Here is a 19,010-nt window from a genome sequence, read left to right on the forward strand (position 1 = left end):
CCTTATCTTACCACTAATTTTTAAGCAGTAGCTAGGGTCCTCCCACAGGTCAAAATTTAGTAATTCCCCACTTAGCCTAAAGAGGTGCAAAGAGTTTTAATCAGTGTGCATTTGGAATTCAATATGATTAGAAGTTACTGAACCCAGGAACCCTGGGGTTCTGCAGTATTAACCAAATGTCAGCCTGATTTTCCCAGGAAGAGATTGCCTACAAGGCATTCTGGTTGGGCAACACAACCCCGGAAGAGCTTACAGGATGACAGCTGCTATCAGATTTGTGAGAGCCCAAGGCAGCGTGGACAAAAGCTACCAGATCCTCAACGAGATCTTGGTCAATGCAGAAATTGCAAACTTTCATACCAATTTGTGTAATGCACAGAGCTGCTTTTTACTTTTATTTTTTTAAACCAGGGGTAATGATTTCATGTTAACGTGTCCGTACAATCACTCAGCTGTAATCTGGAGGTGCAGCCCATGAGATACAAAACAAAAGGTCCAGAGAAGATATAGCCATGAGTCGTTTGCATTAGCCTCACTGCCCTAACCAAGGGGCTAATCAAATTACCTCAGATGCTCACAAGTCACCAACTGGTTTGGTACCTATAGTTCTTCAAAGCACTTCTGTTATGGGCTGAATGTGTGTCTCCTCAAAGTCCATAACGTGAAGACCTGAACCCAATGTGATAGGATTTGGAGATGGAGTCGGGGGGGGGGGGTTAGACTAGGTCATGAGGGTGGGGCCTCGGTGATGGAATTAGTGGGCTTATAAGGAAAGGAAGAGAGAGATTCTCTCTCTCCATGTGCATGAGGAATGGCCATGTGAGGACGCAGGGAGGAGGCAGCTATCTACAAGCCTATGAAGAGAGCTCTGACCAGAAACCAAATCAGCTGGCACCTTGATCGTGGACTTCCCAGCATCCAGAACTGTGAGAAAATACATTTCTGCTGCTTATGCCACCCAGTCTAGGGCACTTTGTTGTGGCAGCCTGAGCAGACTAATACCGGCACACATTTCACCCATTCTTTCTTGCACATTCCTACACTTTCGTTATGGAAGGTTCCAAGTTCCAAAGCCAAAGGAGGGCAAGACCGGTGAAAAGTATGAGTTTCCAACCATGGAAAAATTGACAATCTTCCCCCAATAAGAAACTGGCCATGCACCTATGAAATGTGTTTGGACTGTCTCAAAGAGAGTACAGTATCAGAACTGAAGAAAGGTTAATAAAGTATACATTACTTGAAGTAACCGTATTCAGAATAATTGAGAAGATAAGTGTAAACCTGTATATTGGCAAGGCACACGGCATCACCGTAGGCGGCGAGAACCACTGGCTCCGTGCAGATGAACACCAAGACCTGTTTACACAAAAGCCTCGGCATTCCCTTCCCAGCCTGCCTGGCTGCCCGCGTGCCTCCGTGCGCTGTGCCACGAAGAAGTAACTGTCAGGATAACAGGAGCGCGATCTGACCTACTTTTCCCTGGATTCCTGCAAAGTCTACAGCTCTGGTTCTTGTCACATCTTTGGGACACAGTTCCTCGTATTCTTTGCAGGCAATCCCCTATGCTACACCAGGAGGTCACTTGTGGGCAATACTTAAACTCCCCTGCTCAGCCCGGCCAGCACGGCTCAGTGGTTGACCGTTGACCTATGAACCAGGAGGTCCGGGTTCGATTCCCGGTCAGGGTACATGCCGGGGGTTGTGGGCATGATCCCCAGTGTGGGGTGTGCAAGAGGCAGCCAATCAGTGATTTGCTCTTATCACTGATGTTTCTATCTGTCTCTCCCTCTCCCTTCCTCTCCAAAATCAATAAATATATATTATTTAAAAAAATGCCCCTGGTCATGAACCCAAAGACACCCTACTACGCCCAGCGAATCCCCAGAACATCTTTCTGAGGTAGACCATGTACAGCCATCCCACCGTGGGAAAGGAAATGCCTAAGAAAGGAAGAACAGCCTAGAGAGGTTGGAGACCTACGCGAATTCAGACCCTCCTCGACCCACAGGCAGCCACAGCAGAACCAGTGATTCTCCCTGGCTCTCAAGCTTCCACCAGCGCCCTGAGCAAGAGCTAAACGTCCCCACGGATGTCTTTCTTTCAAAGGCAGACAGCCAAGACTTCGTTTGTTAAGTTCTAGCCCCCAAATCTACCTTGTTGCAGCTTCTCAGTAAAGCCTGATTAATAATGACACATTTTTTTAAAGACTGGGTAGAACCCACCAACGGTGCCCCCGAAGCCTGGTGAGCAGGGAGCCCTGAGGGCCAGCAGGTGCTGAGCCTCCTGCGTGGCCAGTGGGAGACGCCAGGAGGTCAGCAGGCCATTGCTTCTCGCACACAAAACATGTCTGGCTGTCTGACCTGCTTGGGCCATTAGATGCTCTTAAACCCCAACGAGGGACACTCACACACACACACACACACACACACACACACACACACACACAAAATCATATCTGAACACACTGTCAGAAAGTATTAAGATTTAAGAGTTGGGGGGCGTGCACCCTCCTGTGCAAGGGGGCGTCGCCGAGCGCTAAGAGCTGGAGACTCCGGAGCCAGGGAGCTAGCAGCTCCTTCGTAACCGGTAACGTCCCACTCCAGGGTCCCCCCACGGTCCCGGTGGCAGCCAGAACCAGTCCCGATGCCCAGAGCTTGCAGCGGGGCGTCCCAAACAAGCACACACGTCCCCGCCTCCTGCAAACTGGGACCCTGCACGTGGGCCCCAATGCTGCTGCCTGGACGGGGCTGGCCGCTGCGAGGCACCGGACACCTGCAGCCTCCCGTGGGGAGAGGCAGCGGCCCTTTTCCGGCGGCGCGGGTCCGGGTCCGGGTCCGGGTCCGGGTCGGGCGGCGACGGGAACCCAGGTGTGCTTGGGTTCAGTCAGGTGCATCTGGGGGGAGGGGAACCGCCGCTCACCGGGACCCCCTACGACCTCGCCGGCGCGTCCCAGCACCTCTTCTGCCTACTCCCGCACAAGGTGGGTCCTTCCGCCACCCCCCAACTTCCAGACGCCCCCCGAGCCCTCCCGAAGGTGGGCGCGGGCACCACGTGCGCGCCGCCCTTGCCCACTCGGGCCGGACCCGGCCGGCCACTCACCCGGCCGCCGGCGACGCTCCGCTTCCTCCGCAGCGTGAGCCCGCTCCGCAGCAGCGCCGGCAGGTCCCGCAGCCGCGGCCGCGGCGGGGCGGGCGGCTGCTCGCGCTCGGGCTCGCGGGCGCTGGGGCTGCGGCGCAGGGCGCTGTCCGCCGCCGCCACCGCCACCGCCCGGGCCAGGGCCGGGCTCTCGCACGGCGGCTGCATCTTGACGGAGCCCACGGCCATCCTCATGCCCTGGCGGCGGCCGCGGCGCCCGCAGCTCCTGTCGCCCGCGCCGCCTCCGCGCGCCTTCTCCAGGCAGCGAGAGGGCGCAGGGCGCGCTGCCAGCTGCGGCCCATTGGCGCGCGCGGGGCCCCTGCCTGGCTCAGCCCCGCGCGCCTCCCCTCCCCTCCCCTCCCCTCCCCTCCCCGCCCAGGTGCGCCGGCCCCGCCCCGCGCCGCCCCGCCCTCTCCTGTGGCTCACCTTGGCCTGAGGATCTGGACCCCTCAGCCACTCCAGGAACCTGACAGGAAAAGGGTAGGACACCCTGGACGCCGTCTCATCCATAGACGCGGGGTTCCCAGAATCCTCCACCAAACCCACTTTGCTACCCACCCCCAACTCCAGTTCCCTTCAGGCTGAAAGCCCCATTCACTGCCTTTTCCTAACAGCCAGGGCGGACTTGGACTTCGATCAAGTGGCCGGGAAGTCTGAGACACGCCCTCCCCGCGAACCCTCCGTGCTTTTTGCACAGCCCAGCCCCAAATCACAATCGCTATCCCTAGAAAAGGTTTGCACCCAAGAACTTCAACATAGGCTCTGCGTTCTGCCCCCAGTCAAACACCATGGAGACAGCATGGCCCCCACTACACTGTCCCCTCTTGGGCACACTCGGCCTGAAAAGACGAGGGGAGAAAACTTGCATTGTTATGATAGCTGTTTAGCAAAATAGGTGCGCGTCTAGTGACCTGAAGGTGAATCCCAGCTAACGTGTTGGAACCTGACATCCCTGAAAGCCTGGTGCCGTGATGAATGTGCTGGGTAAACTGAAGGCCAGCACGGTGTGAATCACTGTTTACACCGTTCCACACGCCAGGATAGTGAACCCGGAGAGGAAACTTCCAGCAGGGCCTTCAAATACAGGCGGCGTGGGTCTCCATGCCCCACGTCTTCAACAAAGGCCAGTTAGAGCCTAAGACTTGTAAGAATTCAACAAGCTTACTCACATTAAAAAAACAAATAAATAAATAACGTGGACAAGTAAGGATTACAGGAAGTCAGGGCCCTGAGCTGGTTTACTGTGTCCCCTTAACCACTCACGGGGAGATGCATGGCAAATACATGTGGAAATGTGGCCATGTCAGGAGAAAGGAAGCATGACCTGTGACCTTTGACTGCAAAGAACTTAGATTTGGCCCAGGAGAAAATAAACATAAAGAAAAACAAAGGGTTGCCTTGTATGCTTGGTAATTGCCAAGTGAGTGTGGATAATGTGGATTCCGAGCCACAGGAGCGAGAAATGCTTCTGGCCTAGGATGGGCAGAGAAAAGTCCATGAAGGCCCGTTAAACTGTGCCTGAAAGCTGAGTGGGGAAGATTCAACCAGGCGGAAGGAGGGAGGGTCCTTCTAGTAAAGCAGAAAACCGTGAGAACAATGCCAAAACCTAGCTAAGCACGGCTTGTGTCACACTGGCGGGAGAGAGCGGCCCATGATATCATGGGGAGCAGGAGATAATATCAGAACGGGTGCTGCTGACACTGCGGAAGGCCTTCAATCCTGTCACCACAGGCTGTGTGGAAAGAGCTCTGCAATAAACTGTGTAGTCCATTAGATTCCAAATACCCATCACATCTGTTTATTCCAGGCTGAAATCCCACTTGTACAAACCATGTAAGACTTACCAGTTGGCGTAATGTTGAAACACTTCAGCTCCAGCTGGAAATCAGTCATTGCCTTGAGCCCCAGAATGTCACCCCATCCTCCAGACTTCCACCTGTCACACCAACTGAAGGCCCGGGAGTCCTGGTCCAGTCCAGGCCACCCAGGCTGCGTTCGGTGTGTTCACTCTGATTAGTGGGTGCTTGTGCCATTTCCTCCCTGATGATACCTTTCGAATCACACCACAAACCTCCTCTGCTCCCAGACTGTACACGTGTCTGCCCCCTGCTCCCGATTCTTGGTCTTTGCCGTCTTTCACACAGCTTCTCAACGCAAGACCAGGGGCTCAGAATTCATCCTATAGCTTCTATGGCAGTGATGGCGAACCTATGACACGCGTGTCAGAGGTGACACGCGAACTCATTTTTTTGGTTGATTTTTCTTTGTTAAATGGCATGTAAATATATCAAATAAATATCAAAAATATAAATCTTTGTTTTACTATAGTTGCAAATATAAAAAAACTTCTATATGTGACACAGCACCAGAGTTAAGTTAGGGTTTTTCAAAATGCTGACACGCCGAGCTCAAAAGATTCGCCATCACTGTTCTATGGCATTGACCAAGGGTCTAAAACTCACTATCAATAAAGGCCTTTGGAAAGTGGGCTTGAATTATGGTAATACATGAAAATTACTCTTCAGCCACAGTATATAGCAGGCAACAGAGGATAGTTGGAGTGAGTAAACAGAAGAGCCATGCCACTATTTAGCTTAAGTCAATCAATGTCCCACCCAGGACCTTTACACTTGCTGTACCCTCTGCCTGGAATACTCTTTCTCTGCAATGCTGTTCAATAGAACTTTTTGCAGCAGCGGGCATGTTTGTTTTGTAGCCACTAGCCACTTGAAAGGTGACTATTGTGCCTAAAAAAAACTAAACATTTAATTTAATTTGAATTCATATAAATTTAGATAGCTATATATGACTACAGGCTACTCTATTGAAAAAAAAACATTCTGGAAATCCATATTTCCCTTTCTCTACTCAAGTTTTTAACTGAAATGCCTCATTTCAGTGGTGCCTTCCATGACATGTGACTTAAAATTGTAGCCTTCCCCACCCATCCTTTTTTTAAATATATTTTTATTGAATTCAGAGAGAAAGGGAGAGGGGGAGAGAGATAGAAACATCAATGATGAGAATCATTGATTGGCTGCCTCCTGCATGCCCCCCCAGGGATCCCCCACTGGGATCGAGTCTGAAACCCAGACATGTGCCCTTGACCGGAATCGAACCCAGGACCCTTCAGTCTGCAGTACGACTCTATCCACTGAGCCAAACCAGCCAGGGCCCCCTCCCACTCCTTTATTGTCCCCTTCCTGTCCCTCCACAGAGCTTATGGCCACACAACATTGTATATCTTTGACTTGTTCATTTGTCCATTGTCTGCCTCTCCTCAGGGACCGATATTTTTTTCTTTTGTTCAGTATCTAGAACATATTGGTTTAGTAATTGAATTTCCACATATGAGAACCCAGTTTTTCAAAAGGAGCCTAATCTGGATTTTGCAATGTTGAAAGTTAAAAAAATTAAAAGTAAATATTATATATGCCAACATCACACAGATCAAACAAAACCACTGTAGTACTTGAGCCAATTTCTACTTAGGACATCATCAAAGCTAAATTTTATGGAAATACCTGTGTAAGAAAATACAAGTTTTATTGCCTATTTGCAGTGAAGGGATATTGGAGACCAGGAAGGTAACTCTGACAATTAACTAGCTAAAAAGAGATGAAGGTCTGAACCAGGGGAGTCACTGGCAACAGGGGGGAGGTTAGATGTTAGACTTTACAAAAGGAAGTTCCTTAGGCTTCTGACATGTGTGTTTGGAGGAGTAGAGAAGGATTCCAGGTGGTGCTGCAGATTTTATTTTACAAAGATGGCCAACACTGTATTCCTCTCCCCAGGAGCTTCTCCAATATGATCTTGCCACTCACCCCCCTGAAGACACAAGGCTTATTTCTCCATCCCCTTGAACTTGGGCAGGCCCTGTGGCTACCTTGGCCAATGGAATACAGCAGAGGCAACGGTGCCAGTTCTGTAAGTAGTCCTTATTGTCCTGGTAACTTCCACTTCCTGCTCTCTTGGAATGCTCACTCCTTGGAGGCTCCCACCTGGAACCCAGCTTCCTGCTGGGAGAAGCCCAAGACACATGGCAAGTTCATGCAAAGGTGCTCTGGCAGCTGAGCTTCCGTCCAACAACCAGCATCAACCGCTGACCATCTGTGCGCCACTCCGGGACACCGGTCCAGCCGAGCCTTCATATAGCTCCTGTGCCAACCAGCGTCTGACTGCAACCACGCACAGTTCAAGAACTCAGTGCAAGAACTGACAACTAGCAGGGTCCTATCAACTCACCAAACTATGAGGGAGACTATGGAACTGTTTTAAGGCACTATGTATAGCGGTATTAGTTACACACCAGTAGAACACATGGTTCAGAAAGGCGTGAAGAATATAATCCCTTGTGAATAAAAAGGAAGGAAGTTTATATTCATTATTTGTATGCGGGTGAAGAAACTTGAAATTTCTTGCAAGTGGCTGGAATTGGCTACGTGGGGAAAGGAAAGAGGAAATTTTTCATGTATAACATTTTTTAAAAAGCCATGAGACTGTGTTACCTATTTTAAAAATTCTATTTAAAAACTGGTTCCAGGTTTAGAGAAGTCATAGAAGTAGGGGAAGCTGTAGAAGTAGAGGGAGGTTAATTTTGCGCAGCAGTTAAAGTGAGCAAACTAGAGGGCACCCAAATGAAAATCTGACCACAAGAGCAGCTGCAGCTCAAGAGAAAGGACTAGAGATATAAATATGTCTGTGTCCCAAAATAGGACGGCACAGGGTGAAGCCCGACCTTGTGCTCGGGGTAGAGAAGGAGCAAAGACAGTCCACCCCTTCCCACGTTGGCCTTCGGAGAACATGCGGCAAACGACTTTCTGTTCCCAGTTGTCTATGGAGTGGTGACTCTCGTGGATTTTCCTCCTTTAATTTTTGTGATCTCACGCGATTACCCTGAATATCAGAGAGAGCGCCTTTTGGCTGGAATTTCCCTGTGTTTCCCCACCCCCTGAGTACCTGCTTGTCTCCTAATAAATGTACAAATGCTTGTCATGCTAATGAGTCTCCCAACACCTTGGTGAATCCTCCTTGGAGTCCATCCCTTCCCAACATCCTCTGGTTTTAGATTTTCCCCCTTTTAAGATGTTTGGCATTGCTTTACCTGCTCTCAAAACTGGATAACCTAAGTGCAATTTATTTCCCTGTTCAAGCCTGCCAACACGTCAGTATGCAATGATCAAAGTAGATTGAATGTGACCTTCCCTAGGACTAAGGTTGAGCAGTGAGAGACCAGACGGCAGATAGAAACCCAGTACTGTCCATAGTCCTCTACTGAGAACGCAAATGCCAGATAGAACTGTGTATGTGGCACTAATGCTATTTTTATGTTTTCTTGTAGAATGAATATGCAATTGGGAGAAATATAGCAAAATAATGAAACATGTTTCAAACCTAAAAATGTGAAGCCTTACTCATTTCATTTTCAAGAATCCTAAATAGAATGATCTGCCATCAAACTGTTCATGACAACCCTGTGTGATACTGCGCTGTTATTTTTGTAGTACATCACGTAGCAGGCGTCATGCAAATATTCCCCTTGGGATGATACATCTTCTTTACACTATTTGCATTGGTGGCTCCAGCCCGACACTGGCTGATAAGGATGGGTGCCATTCCTTGTAAATTTATCTTCTATTCATTACACTCACCATCTTGAGATAAAATCTGTCTGCTCATGCCTTTGCATATGCTATTTGTGGTTATTCTCCTGGAAATTTCCTTTAAAAAAAAAAGTCAGGTGTGAAAGTTTACCAGTTTAGGACACTTTTGCTAAAAATATATATAGCTATAATTGTGTTCAAATATCTAAGAAGACAGACAAGAGAGCAGTTAATAAGATAACTAACTTGACAGACAGCAAAAAAGCCAGGCTATCCTGTCCCATCCTCCCTGCTCTGTTCATGAAACTCTATTCATTCTGCTCTTCCCATTGGGTAAACCTTAGGGCTTACCAACAACTACCAATCTACTTTTACCTCCTCTCTTATCACAGTCTGTCTTATATTTGAATTAAATGTTTGCATGTAAGACGTATGGGAGTTTATAAATCCCTTGAAGGCAGAAATTTATCTTTGTGTTCCCCTGCAATGCAGAGCCTAGCACATAGTAGATGCTAAGTTAATAAATGCATGCGTGAGCGAATGCGGGATGAATGAACAAATAAATGAAAAAAATTGTAATGAGCAGCTAACACTGCCATCCTTGTTGAGGAAAGCAGGACAGAGGTCTCAGCAGATGCACAGTCTCGAAGGTCACAGGAAAATACATTATCCCAAGGATGACAGGAGGCTATAAATGGACTCCAGATGGTGGCATGTTCAGATCAGCAGGAAAGGAAGATGAGTTTAGCATCAATATGTAGAATGATTTAGAACAGGGAGATGCTGAAAGCTGGCAGCCAGCAAAGCAGGTTGTAGAATACCAGGCATGAAGCATTAAGATGGTAATCCATAAAATCCGGTTAATGGAAACTTCTATGTTTTTCTTATACTATTTGCATCAGTGCACTCTGTGCACAGTCTCCGTGCTAATTAAGTGAGCTGATGTTTGTAAATGTTAAAGCACGGCCCCTATAGCACTGCCTTTCTGTGGGGGTGAGAGGGAAGGGACGGATAAAGCGATGCCTTGGAGAAGGGTGTCGAAGATCATTCAACCAGAAGCAAGACCTGTAAGAAAATGCTTGCTTCTGTTTGTGAATGTTAAACATTGACCCAAGCCAAGCACAGAACAAGCCACAAGAAAATCTGCCTTAGAGAGAGGGTTCTGGCAACATTGCATGAACTCACATTGGTTTTTTGATGATGCTGAAGAGGTTAGATTTGGAGCTAGAGAACACTTGAAGCAGGAAGTCTCCAAAGATCTTAAACATGAAGGCCTTTAGCGTGGAGAGGATGAGAGCCCTCAAGGGGCAGCAAGGTAGTTGTTTTCAACTATAAAGAGGAATGGGACTTGTCCTATACAGCGTTAAGACCAAATTGGGAAACCATAGAGAAAAACGTTTCTCCTCAACATAATAAAGGCTTTCCTAGCCATTTAAAGTCCTCTGATCATAGGGCAGTCCTTGTCCTTGTGAAATGGGAGCTTAGACTAGACTTCATGGGATTTTGTTTCATCAAATGGATGATTGTAATGTGACCTGTAATGGTTCCTCCAACACAACATTCAGTTATTTCTTCCGCCCTAGTCCATACTGCAGTGGGTAGAGGGCAGCAATTTCCAAAGTGTGGAGACATCTGGGCATCCTTAAGATCCTTTCAAAGATTCCATGGGGTTAAAACTGCCCAGCCAGTGTGCTCAGTGGTTGAGTGTCAACCTATGAACCAGGAGGTCACAGTTCGATTCCCGGTCACATGCGATCCCCAGTGGGGGCCCTGTAGGAGGCAATCAATGATTCTCTCTCATCACTGATATTTCTGTCTCTCTCTCCCTCTCCCTTCCTCTCTGAAATCAATAAAAATATATTTTTAAAAAGATTAAAACTACTTTCTTAGTAATGCTAAAATATAATCTTCCCTTTTTGGTCTCATTCCCCTGTGAGTATGCACTGGTGTTTTTCAGAGCCTACGGACATGTGATGCTACGGCAGACAGAATGCAGGGGCAGATAAGAGAAGCCAGCGGCTCCCAGAAAGCCAGACATTAAAGGAATTAACAAGAATGTAAAGCGGGCCGCTTTTCTCACTAAAGTTTGTTTTGTTTTGGGAAACAGTTATATTTCATAAAACATATCATTTACATAAACATGTAACTGATTTATTATTAAACTTATACATATTTTAATTTTTTTCTGTTTTAAATGTTAATATAATTAGTCTCCATAGATATAATCCACATAAACAAAAGCACTCTGGGGTCCTCAATAATTTAAGAAGGTAAAAAGGTCGTAAGACCAAAAACCTTGAGAACTGCTATTACTGAGAGTGGTCAGAAAAACATTTCTACTAAGAAGAAAGGAGGAAGAAGTGAACAGGCTAAGCAAGCCTCCTTACTTGCCCACTTCCCAGCTACTTTCATGGCGCTCATATCACCTTTATCTTGGCACACAGTCGGCCATGCCCCAGGCGGCTGCTCCGGGGACCCAGAGGTGAGACGGAAAGGCTCATGCTCTGGAAGCAGATGGGCCTCAGTTCCAGTCCAGCTTTGTCCACCGTCTAGTTATGTGGCCTTAGATTGATCACTTGGCCTCTCTGAGCCCCCACGTTCTGCTCTGTGTAAATACTTCTGCTTCCAGCTTGTTGAGATTAGACAAGATTGATGTGAAGAATCTAATGGTGCCCCTTAACTTGTCCAAGCGGCCGGGCTGCTGTGAGGCCCTCCCCAGTGAGCTGCAGGGCAGCTGCTGACACGGCGAACCAGCTGTGGCTGGATCCGGTTCCCACCAGCTTTCCCCACATAGTCGCCTCTCCAAGCAAACGCCAAATCCTATAAAGGTTATACAGGTTATTCCTGAAGTACCCTTTTTACTGCCAACCATCAAAATATAACTTCATCATCCTTAATAAACTAAATATAGCTGTAGAGTAGTTAGAACAAACAGTGGGTCTGGGCCCACGGTTATTGATTTATTAGCTCTGTGACCTCAGCCATGCACTTCACCCCTTTGAGCCTGCTTCCCCGTCTATAAAACAGGGATAATAAAACCCATTCTGCCGGGTGCTTATAAAGGCTGGAGTAAATAATGCCTATAAAAACATCTGGCAAACTGTAAAAATATATGTCTGTGCCATTAATAGATCATCTATTCTGTGTTCAAAACTGGTCTAACCTAAAAAAATCCACCTGGAATATTTAATCAAAATTATCTCCACAAGCACATACATTCACACAGAGTACATATTTATTGGAAATTAACGTGAAACCCTCACATATTTTTACAAGCACACGCATTTCGTGAATGTGTTCTGGGCAATCCCCAAGATTTGTTTTCCTGTTCTGAAGCTTTATATCAAGCCCACATAAAGAGAAACACTAAGGCGTATCAACCTTCATTTCTAAATAAGCCTACTTAAAAGAGGTAATACTGACAAGAGCAGCAAGGAAGAGATTTCTTAGGAAATGAAAATGTGACACTCGTCTGATTCGCTCCCTCTGACCCAGTCCCTTAGGAAGGGAAAGAGGACTCAAGGAAGAGACCCTTAGGGAGTGATCATTCATAGTTGCTATCGACAGATCTGCTAACTCAATCTTCTCTCTCTTATGCCCATTGATCTAGAAGTGGGAAAAGGTGGTAGTCATAGGGTTTCTGTTATTCCTGGTGTGATGTCAGGACCTGCACGGTTCAGGCTGACTCAGATCCCCAGGGACTTTGGGACGAGGCCGGGGATGGGGGTGGGACGAGGCCGGGGGGGATGGTATCTGTACATTTTTTACCCTTGACTCCTCTTTGTGACCTTCCTGAGGACCGATGCCTCTTCTGAATATGGAGTGAATTCCCCATTACTTTCAGTGTCATTCCCTACATGGTGAGCATCACATAACATCCCAGACCAAAACTGATATTGTTTCACTTTCCCGATGTGTAGGTTTAAAACATTCTCTTGATGCTGTTACAATGGTCACAACAGAATTTCAGGTTTATTTACAAGGGAGACACGGAGGATCAATAGGCCTTAATGTTTTACAGTTTGTAAAGTTTACTAGTTTCCTCAAGGTATATGGACAAGGTGATTTTTAGGTCTCTACTTATGGTGCAGACAGTAGAAGAGATAAAATGAAGTCAAGAGTCCATGCAATCTTAGGAGAGACTTAGAAGCATTGTGTATTTTATTTTTATTGTTTAAAGTATCACATCTGTCTCCTTCGTGCATTTTATTTTACTAGTAATAGCTCACTTCTTACCGTCTTTCCTTATGGTTTCTAATCCAGGAATTCTAAACGAGCAGCAGGATGGTATGTTGGTCTCTGGGGCCAGACTGGCTGGGTTCAAATCCTCCCACTGCCTTTTACCGGTCCTGAGAAGTTACACAGCCGATACCTTTGGCCTCAGTTCCCTTAACGGTAAAATGAGGATAATCACAGGAGCTGCCTCACAGTAGGTTATTGTGGGGAAAGAGTGAGATATTATGTGTCTATCTCACCAGTGTATCTACAGTGGTGCCAGCACAGTGGGGAATACAGGTGTGTTAGAGATTATTATCCTTTTCAATCTGGGGTCCATCGGCTTTCGAAAGGCTAAGAACCAATTATATGAAACATGCCTGTGCACTTTTGATAAAAGAGACACAGGTTTGGCCTGGCCAGTGTAGCTCAGCTGGTTGAGTGTCATCCAGGAGGTTGAGGTTCAATTCTAGGTCAGGGCACATGCCTGGGTTTGGGGCTTAATCCCCAGTAGAGAGTGTGCAGGAGGCAGCAGATCAATGTTTCTCGCTCATCGATGTTTCTCTCTCTCTCTCCCTCCCTCTCCCTTCCTTTCTCTCTGAAATAATTAATTTTTAATGTAAAATAAAATAAAATAAAGGGAGACACAGGCTTTACCAGATTTTCCAGGTAGGTAATCTAATACTAGAAACTTCTAAGACCATTTGGGCAAGAGCCTAACTTCCTAATGCGAGCTGCACAGACAGAGCAAACACAAAGACGGATGTACTATAAGCTGCCCGTTTACGTGGAGGTGTTAATCATGAAATTATAAATTGCACTACAATGTAAAGGGCTGCTCCTTCTCTTACTGGACATCTAACCAGTACTAATGGATCTCCCCCCAGCCCTCCACCACCACAAGGTACAAATCTGAAAATGAACCACATTGACAGGCCGCACTGGTGTACGTGAGGTAGGCCAATAGCTGTTGGCAAAGAAAATTCTGGAGGAATTAGAGGGAGTCTGGGAAGGACAAAACCACTGGCAATCTAACACCCCTGTTTATGCTCAGATCCTAAAACTGCTGGGAGACATGGTAACTGTCACAGGATCAGAGAGGAGAGGGAAAATGGGGGGGGGGGGAGGGCGTGCAGAGACTAGCATTTGTCTTTCTGAGGCAGCACAGACCCTCCGTGGGAAGGAGGAGACAGATGGGAGGACAGCATTTTGCGGCTGTGTTTTCTGGATCATCTACCAGAGAACGCTTGACTCCTCGCAGTCACTGTCGGATATGTGTTTAGAATAACCTTCCTCCATGACAACAGGTAATCCTCACAATGTTTCAGCCTCTAACAAGAGGGCAGAGGTGTTGCTTTTCTAGCATTTCTGCCTTTCGGTTTGCACATTAACAACCTCGAATCGCTGCACAGGGCTCTAAATCATTGACGCTGCCTTGCTTGATATTTCCTTTATTATTGTTGCTTAAAAATGATTAATTCCGTCTTCTCTCTGGACCGTTTTGACAACTTCCTGGAAAGGGCCTTGCTGCTTTAAGATTACACCTTTGCTTCCCATTAGATATTTCTGGAATCCAAGTAGAGACGCTGCTGATTTCACCGTAAGAAACATACCAACAATTGAAGTTCTTTTTCCTTCCTGGTTTAATCATAGATCAAACAATCAGTATCTGTAGGACGCCGATCCTGCGCACAGCACCATACTGGCTACATATAGACGGCAGCGGCCATTCCCTCGAGGGGGTCAGGAACTAATTGGAGAGTTAAAGCAGCCGCATTGGGAAAAGGAGAAGCTGTGTGACACCCGCCGTGCTCCACTGCGGAGACGGGAAGATGAATGAGGAAGGGCTCATGCTCTCTGTGGCAGGGGAGTTCCTACAAGGAACTGTCGGGGGTAAGAGCTTAAAAGGCTTCCAGAACTTTCTTCAAAGGAGGCGGAGGCAGATGGGAGTCGGCATAGTGAAGGAAGACGTGGTAACCAAGGTGCACATTGAAGGATGGGCAGGATGTAGACAGACAGGCAACGTGAAGGCAGACAATCTGGGAGGTGGGAACAGCCAGCTCCCGTGACACTCAATGCTGGCGGCCGTCTCTGAGGTAGTAATTTACGTGAGCAATGCCCTTCAGGATCTGAAAGTATACAACCTGCACACGCATACCCACTGCCCCTGGAGATGGTCAGGATAGCAAGGGAATATCACATCTTCAGTCTCATAAAGTTACTTGCCATTATTAAAACATAAAAGCAAAAAATAAATTTTTAACGTTTTAGGAAACAAATTCTGGGAAACCAAACAAGGGGTTTTGTGCTTCGCAGATCACTGCTAACCCTGTTTGCATCGGGGCCAAACGAATACCCCAAGAGGCTGCTGGGAGAAATCATCTCGCAAAACATGTTTGAACTAAAGACAGGATTAAGGCCCTTGTCCTTTTGCCAAATGACATACTTCAAAGGAGGCCCGCTTAAATGTAATGGGTGGATTTACATGCGTTAGCAGATTTGCCCAGAGCCTATCTGAAACCTTCCCTCCATATAACACTTTCATCAATTCACAGAGGAGGCTGTTCTTCGTAATTAGATGGAAAACAATAGAATGCCGTGCACTGTCATTATTATTTCCCCACTAACTGAGCAGGTAAGCAAGTTGGCTCAGGTGCATGGAGTGAGTCAGCCACAGCTCTTCACACGGTGGTTCTGGCCGCAGCCCTGCGCTGGTTAAACACTCTGGTGGACCCTTGAACATTCAGGAAATTCCCTTAAGCCTGCGATACTTCGGTGCATGCACTCATATACCAGATTCATGAAAGACACAACAAAGAAACAGCTTCTGTAACAAAACTTCTCCGAAAGGGGCAAAGGTAAGTGGTGCCACCAGCAAACACCTGTGGAGGCTGACTGCCTGTCAGGTGAGGCTTGGCTAATGTGCTCATCTGGAGCCCGACCCCAAAGCCCTCCCCATCCCCAACTACGGGGCTCGGGGGTACATACATGGTTTGCAGAGGCTCAGGGAGCCCAGGATGCTGAAAGCTACGGAATGAGGAGAGTCCTTAGCTTCGCTCTGAGCAGTCACTGAGAGACCTAAGCCGCTGCCACACAGTCCATCCACCTGTAAGGAAAGGGGAACAGGTTAGGTTAGGGCCCATGGTCCTTGGTGATGCTTCACTGCACATGGGGGTGGGAGCGGGGGAGGGGCAGCTTGCATTGTCCCTAAGACACTTGCTTCTGTTAGGGACTCCTTTCCAGAATCACCCCACCCTACCCCTAAGGACAAGCTAATTTTATGGCAGTTATTATAGCAGCCCCATAAGGAAATATTTGGCTCAGCCACAAGCCAACCTATTAACATGATACAATGCTGATGCAAACACATCTACCCAACATACAGATATAATGCAAGAACACAAGCTAATAAAAGCTTATATGCATTGAAAGGATTGGGCTTGCTTTCCTATTTATGGAAGAAAAAATGCAGAGTGGACGATTGATGCAAAGGCACGTACACAGGCTGACTATAGAGCGCCCTCCTGTAGGGAGAGGTTTCACGAGTCCCCCAGAGGACGGACGACGCACCCCAGAGAGAGCTCGATGCCAGTGTGCCCGCTCATTGCATTAGAACCCACAGCAGCACTTTAAGTATGGGTGTTCCCTGCACGTACACAGGGGGCCAGAAAGCAGGCTGTCTTAGTCCTGGATTCCCTGGATCACAGCCTGAAACGAGGCTTCCGGAGCCAGCAATAGGAGAATGGAGGTGGTCACCCCGGAGGAAGGGAGCCAAGGGGGGCGCATTACCAAGAGAGATTAGGGAAGCTTTGTCCCGCTGCAGAACTCTGGGAGGGAGAAGAAAGTTATCGGAGTTATTCCATTAGAGGGCGAGAGCGCTGGGGGACTTGTACCCCAACTCCCCCCCGTCACTGGGCACCAGCTCTGTTTCAGACCCCAGGCTAACCCTCCACACAGCGATGGGTGCTGCGCTTTAGAGCCTGGCTGGTGTGTGCACCTGTCACGCAGGTCTTCCTCGGCAAACCCCTGGGTGTGAGGCCCGAGGACAGCGCTTCCAGGCGAGCATGCCCTTTTCCAAAGCACGCGTTTCTCCCGGACTTCAGGCAGACAGACGCCCACTTCCTATTTCCCGAAGCTGCATGGCCCACAGAGGCAAAGGTCCGAAGGAAGAAGCATGCGTTGGTTTGCTAGAGCCACTACAACCAAGAATCACAGGCCCTGGAGCAGCTGGGATTGTCACTTGGCTGAGTACATGGAGGTCCAGAGGACTGAAAGCATCAGGGAGACCCGTGTTTTACTCTTGGCTCTACTCTCTCGCTAGCCATGCGCTTTGCCTCTCCATCCCTCAGCTTCCTCGTCTGTTAAGTGGGAGAACAGTGCACTTCAATGTACAGCAAGCGCTCACTGTGCGGGATTTGCCTGGCACAGCACCTGGCCCACAGAAAGCTCTCCGTGAGGCCAGGTCCTGCCATGGCTGCCGCTGCACCGGCTTCTGTCAGCGTGTGAGCTCGTCTGGATAGTTCCCTCCATTAGAGAGCAATGCCCGTGGAGCCACGGTCTGTCTGAGGCACAGGTCGGGTGGCTCGTTTTGCATTATGCCAAGCAGTTCTGCAACCCCGACCACCTGGCCATTTCATGCACGTGTCACTGTTCAATAAAGGCAGGAGGACAAGTGTAGACAAGCACTCCAGTGACAACGGGGTCCATGGTGTGTCTTTAGAAGACCAGGTACACGCATTTCTCTTAAAAAACAGCAAACAATATTCAACCTCTATTGCTCTAAGGATTTATACCACAACTACAATCAAGCCAGCAAACAAAACTATTCTAAGAGATGAGGTTGTAGACCTCAAAATGCCCCTCTATGATCACACTTCAGACAAGACTGAGGACAGGAAAAAGGTGTTGGTACTTCTAACATTTACATAAATGAATTATATATGTGTTCATAATTATTCCTCAGCTAATAATAACCTGTGTTCCCATTCCCCGAACGGATGGGGACTGATTGCATAAAGGGAGAGGGTGACAGGGGAGGGCTGCGGAGTTAATGCGCGAGGCGCTGTGAGTGCGCTGAGTAGGTGCTGCCTGGGGTGATGGGGGTCGTTCTGCCTGGAGAAGCTGCACAGCCACAGAGCGGCCGGGCTCAGGAGGCCCCTCCTGTATTTCTCTCCCAGCAGCACACAGGCTAGAAGCAGGGGCAGACTCTGCTGTTGGCTGTGTCCTGAGCTTGTCACTTACCTAGCTGAGCTCGGCTTCCCCATCTAGACGAGGTGTTCAGTTTACCCACATCTCATCTAGCAGTGATGTTCACATCGGGCACAGTCAACCATGCTGAGGGCGATTCCCCATGATGCAGAGAGAAATCAACACAATGCACTTCCTCCACGAGCAGGTTTCAATATCCCAATATTCTGGGTTTATAACGAGACACAGGAATAATAGGCCCATGGAGACCTGAATGATTCATTCCTCCCCCTCCTCCCCATCTGCTTGGAGAACCCCACCCCGCCGTACAGACCCTAGAGTGAAATCCTAATGGGTCCCCACAGACCAGCATCTTAGCTAATGACTGTCCTCACCTCTCTTGACCCGTGGCCTCCTGGGCAATTCTGTGGGTGAGTTTATGACTTACATTAACTTATACAGGCTTTACTAGTAAAAGGATCCTTTTCTGCCTCACAGCCTCTCTGCAGGAGAGTAACGCATAGGTGCTGTAGCAAGAACGTATGGAATCGTAAAAGGCAGGGGTGGGCCGCCCGGGGAAACCTGACGGGGAGTGGGGAGCGAATGGATGGTGTGGATAAGCAGTGTTACAGGACTGGATTAAGATGTCAGCCGCATGGGGTACAGGCTGCCCTTCCCTGCCACGGAAGTCGTCCCTCTGCTGGGAAACAGCCGGGCACTCAGCAATGAGAGAGAGAGAGAGAGAGAGAGAGAGAGAGAGAGAGAGAGAGAGAGAGAGAGAGTCTGAGATGCTGGCACGACAGGGCAGGTGCCTTGAGGGACAACAATTAGCAACTAAAAGTGAATGGACCAGAACCAGGTGACAGGCAG

The 19,010-nt window shown here is 48.2% G+C and overlaps 1 protein-coding gene across 10 annotated transcripts in view; it reads right to left on the reverse strand.

Annotated features, from left to right (window-relative positions):
* RAPGEF5 (Rap guanine nucleotide exchange factor 5) overlaps positions 1-3,748 on the reverse strand; it is a 203,805-nt gene extending 200,057 nt beyond the window's left edge. For 5 of the 10 annotated variants that reach the window (XM_059712538.1, XM_059712537.1, XM_059712534.1 and 2 more), the window contains exon 1: positions 3,100-3,422. In XM_059712538.1, the coding sequence (XP_059568521.1) occupies positions 3,100-3,330 (231 nt within the window). In that variant the 5' untranslated portion in view covers positions 3,331-3,422. Of the gene's footprint in view, positions 1-3,099; positions 3,423-3,561 lie in introns of those variants that run through there. The other 5 variants (XR_009454766.1, XR_009454765.1, XM_059712532.1 and 2 more) reach the window with 3 other exon arrangements.
* Between the last annotated feature and the right edge of the window lie 15,262 nt (positions 3,749-19,010).

Source organism: Myotis daubentonii, chromosome 10 (genome assembly GCF_963259705.1).
Source record: "Myotis daubentonii chromosome 10, mMyoDau2.1, whole genome shotgun sequence".
In the NCBI taxonomy this organism is placed as follows: domain Eukaryota; kingdom Metazoa; phylum Chordata; class Mammalia; order Chiroptera; family Vespertilionidae; genus Myotis; species Myotis daubentonii.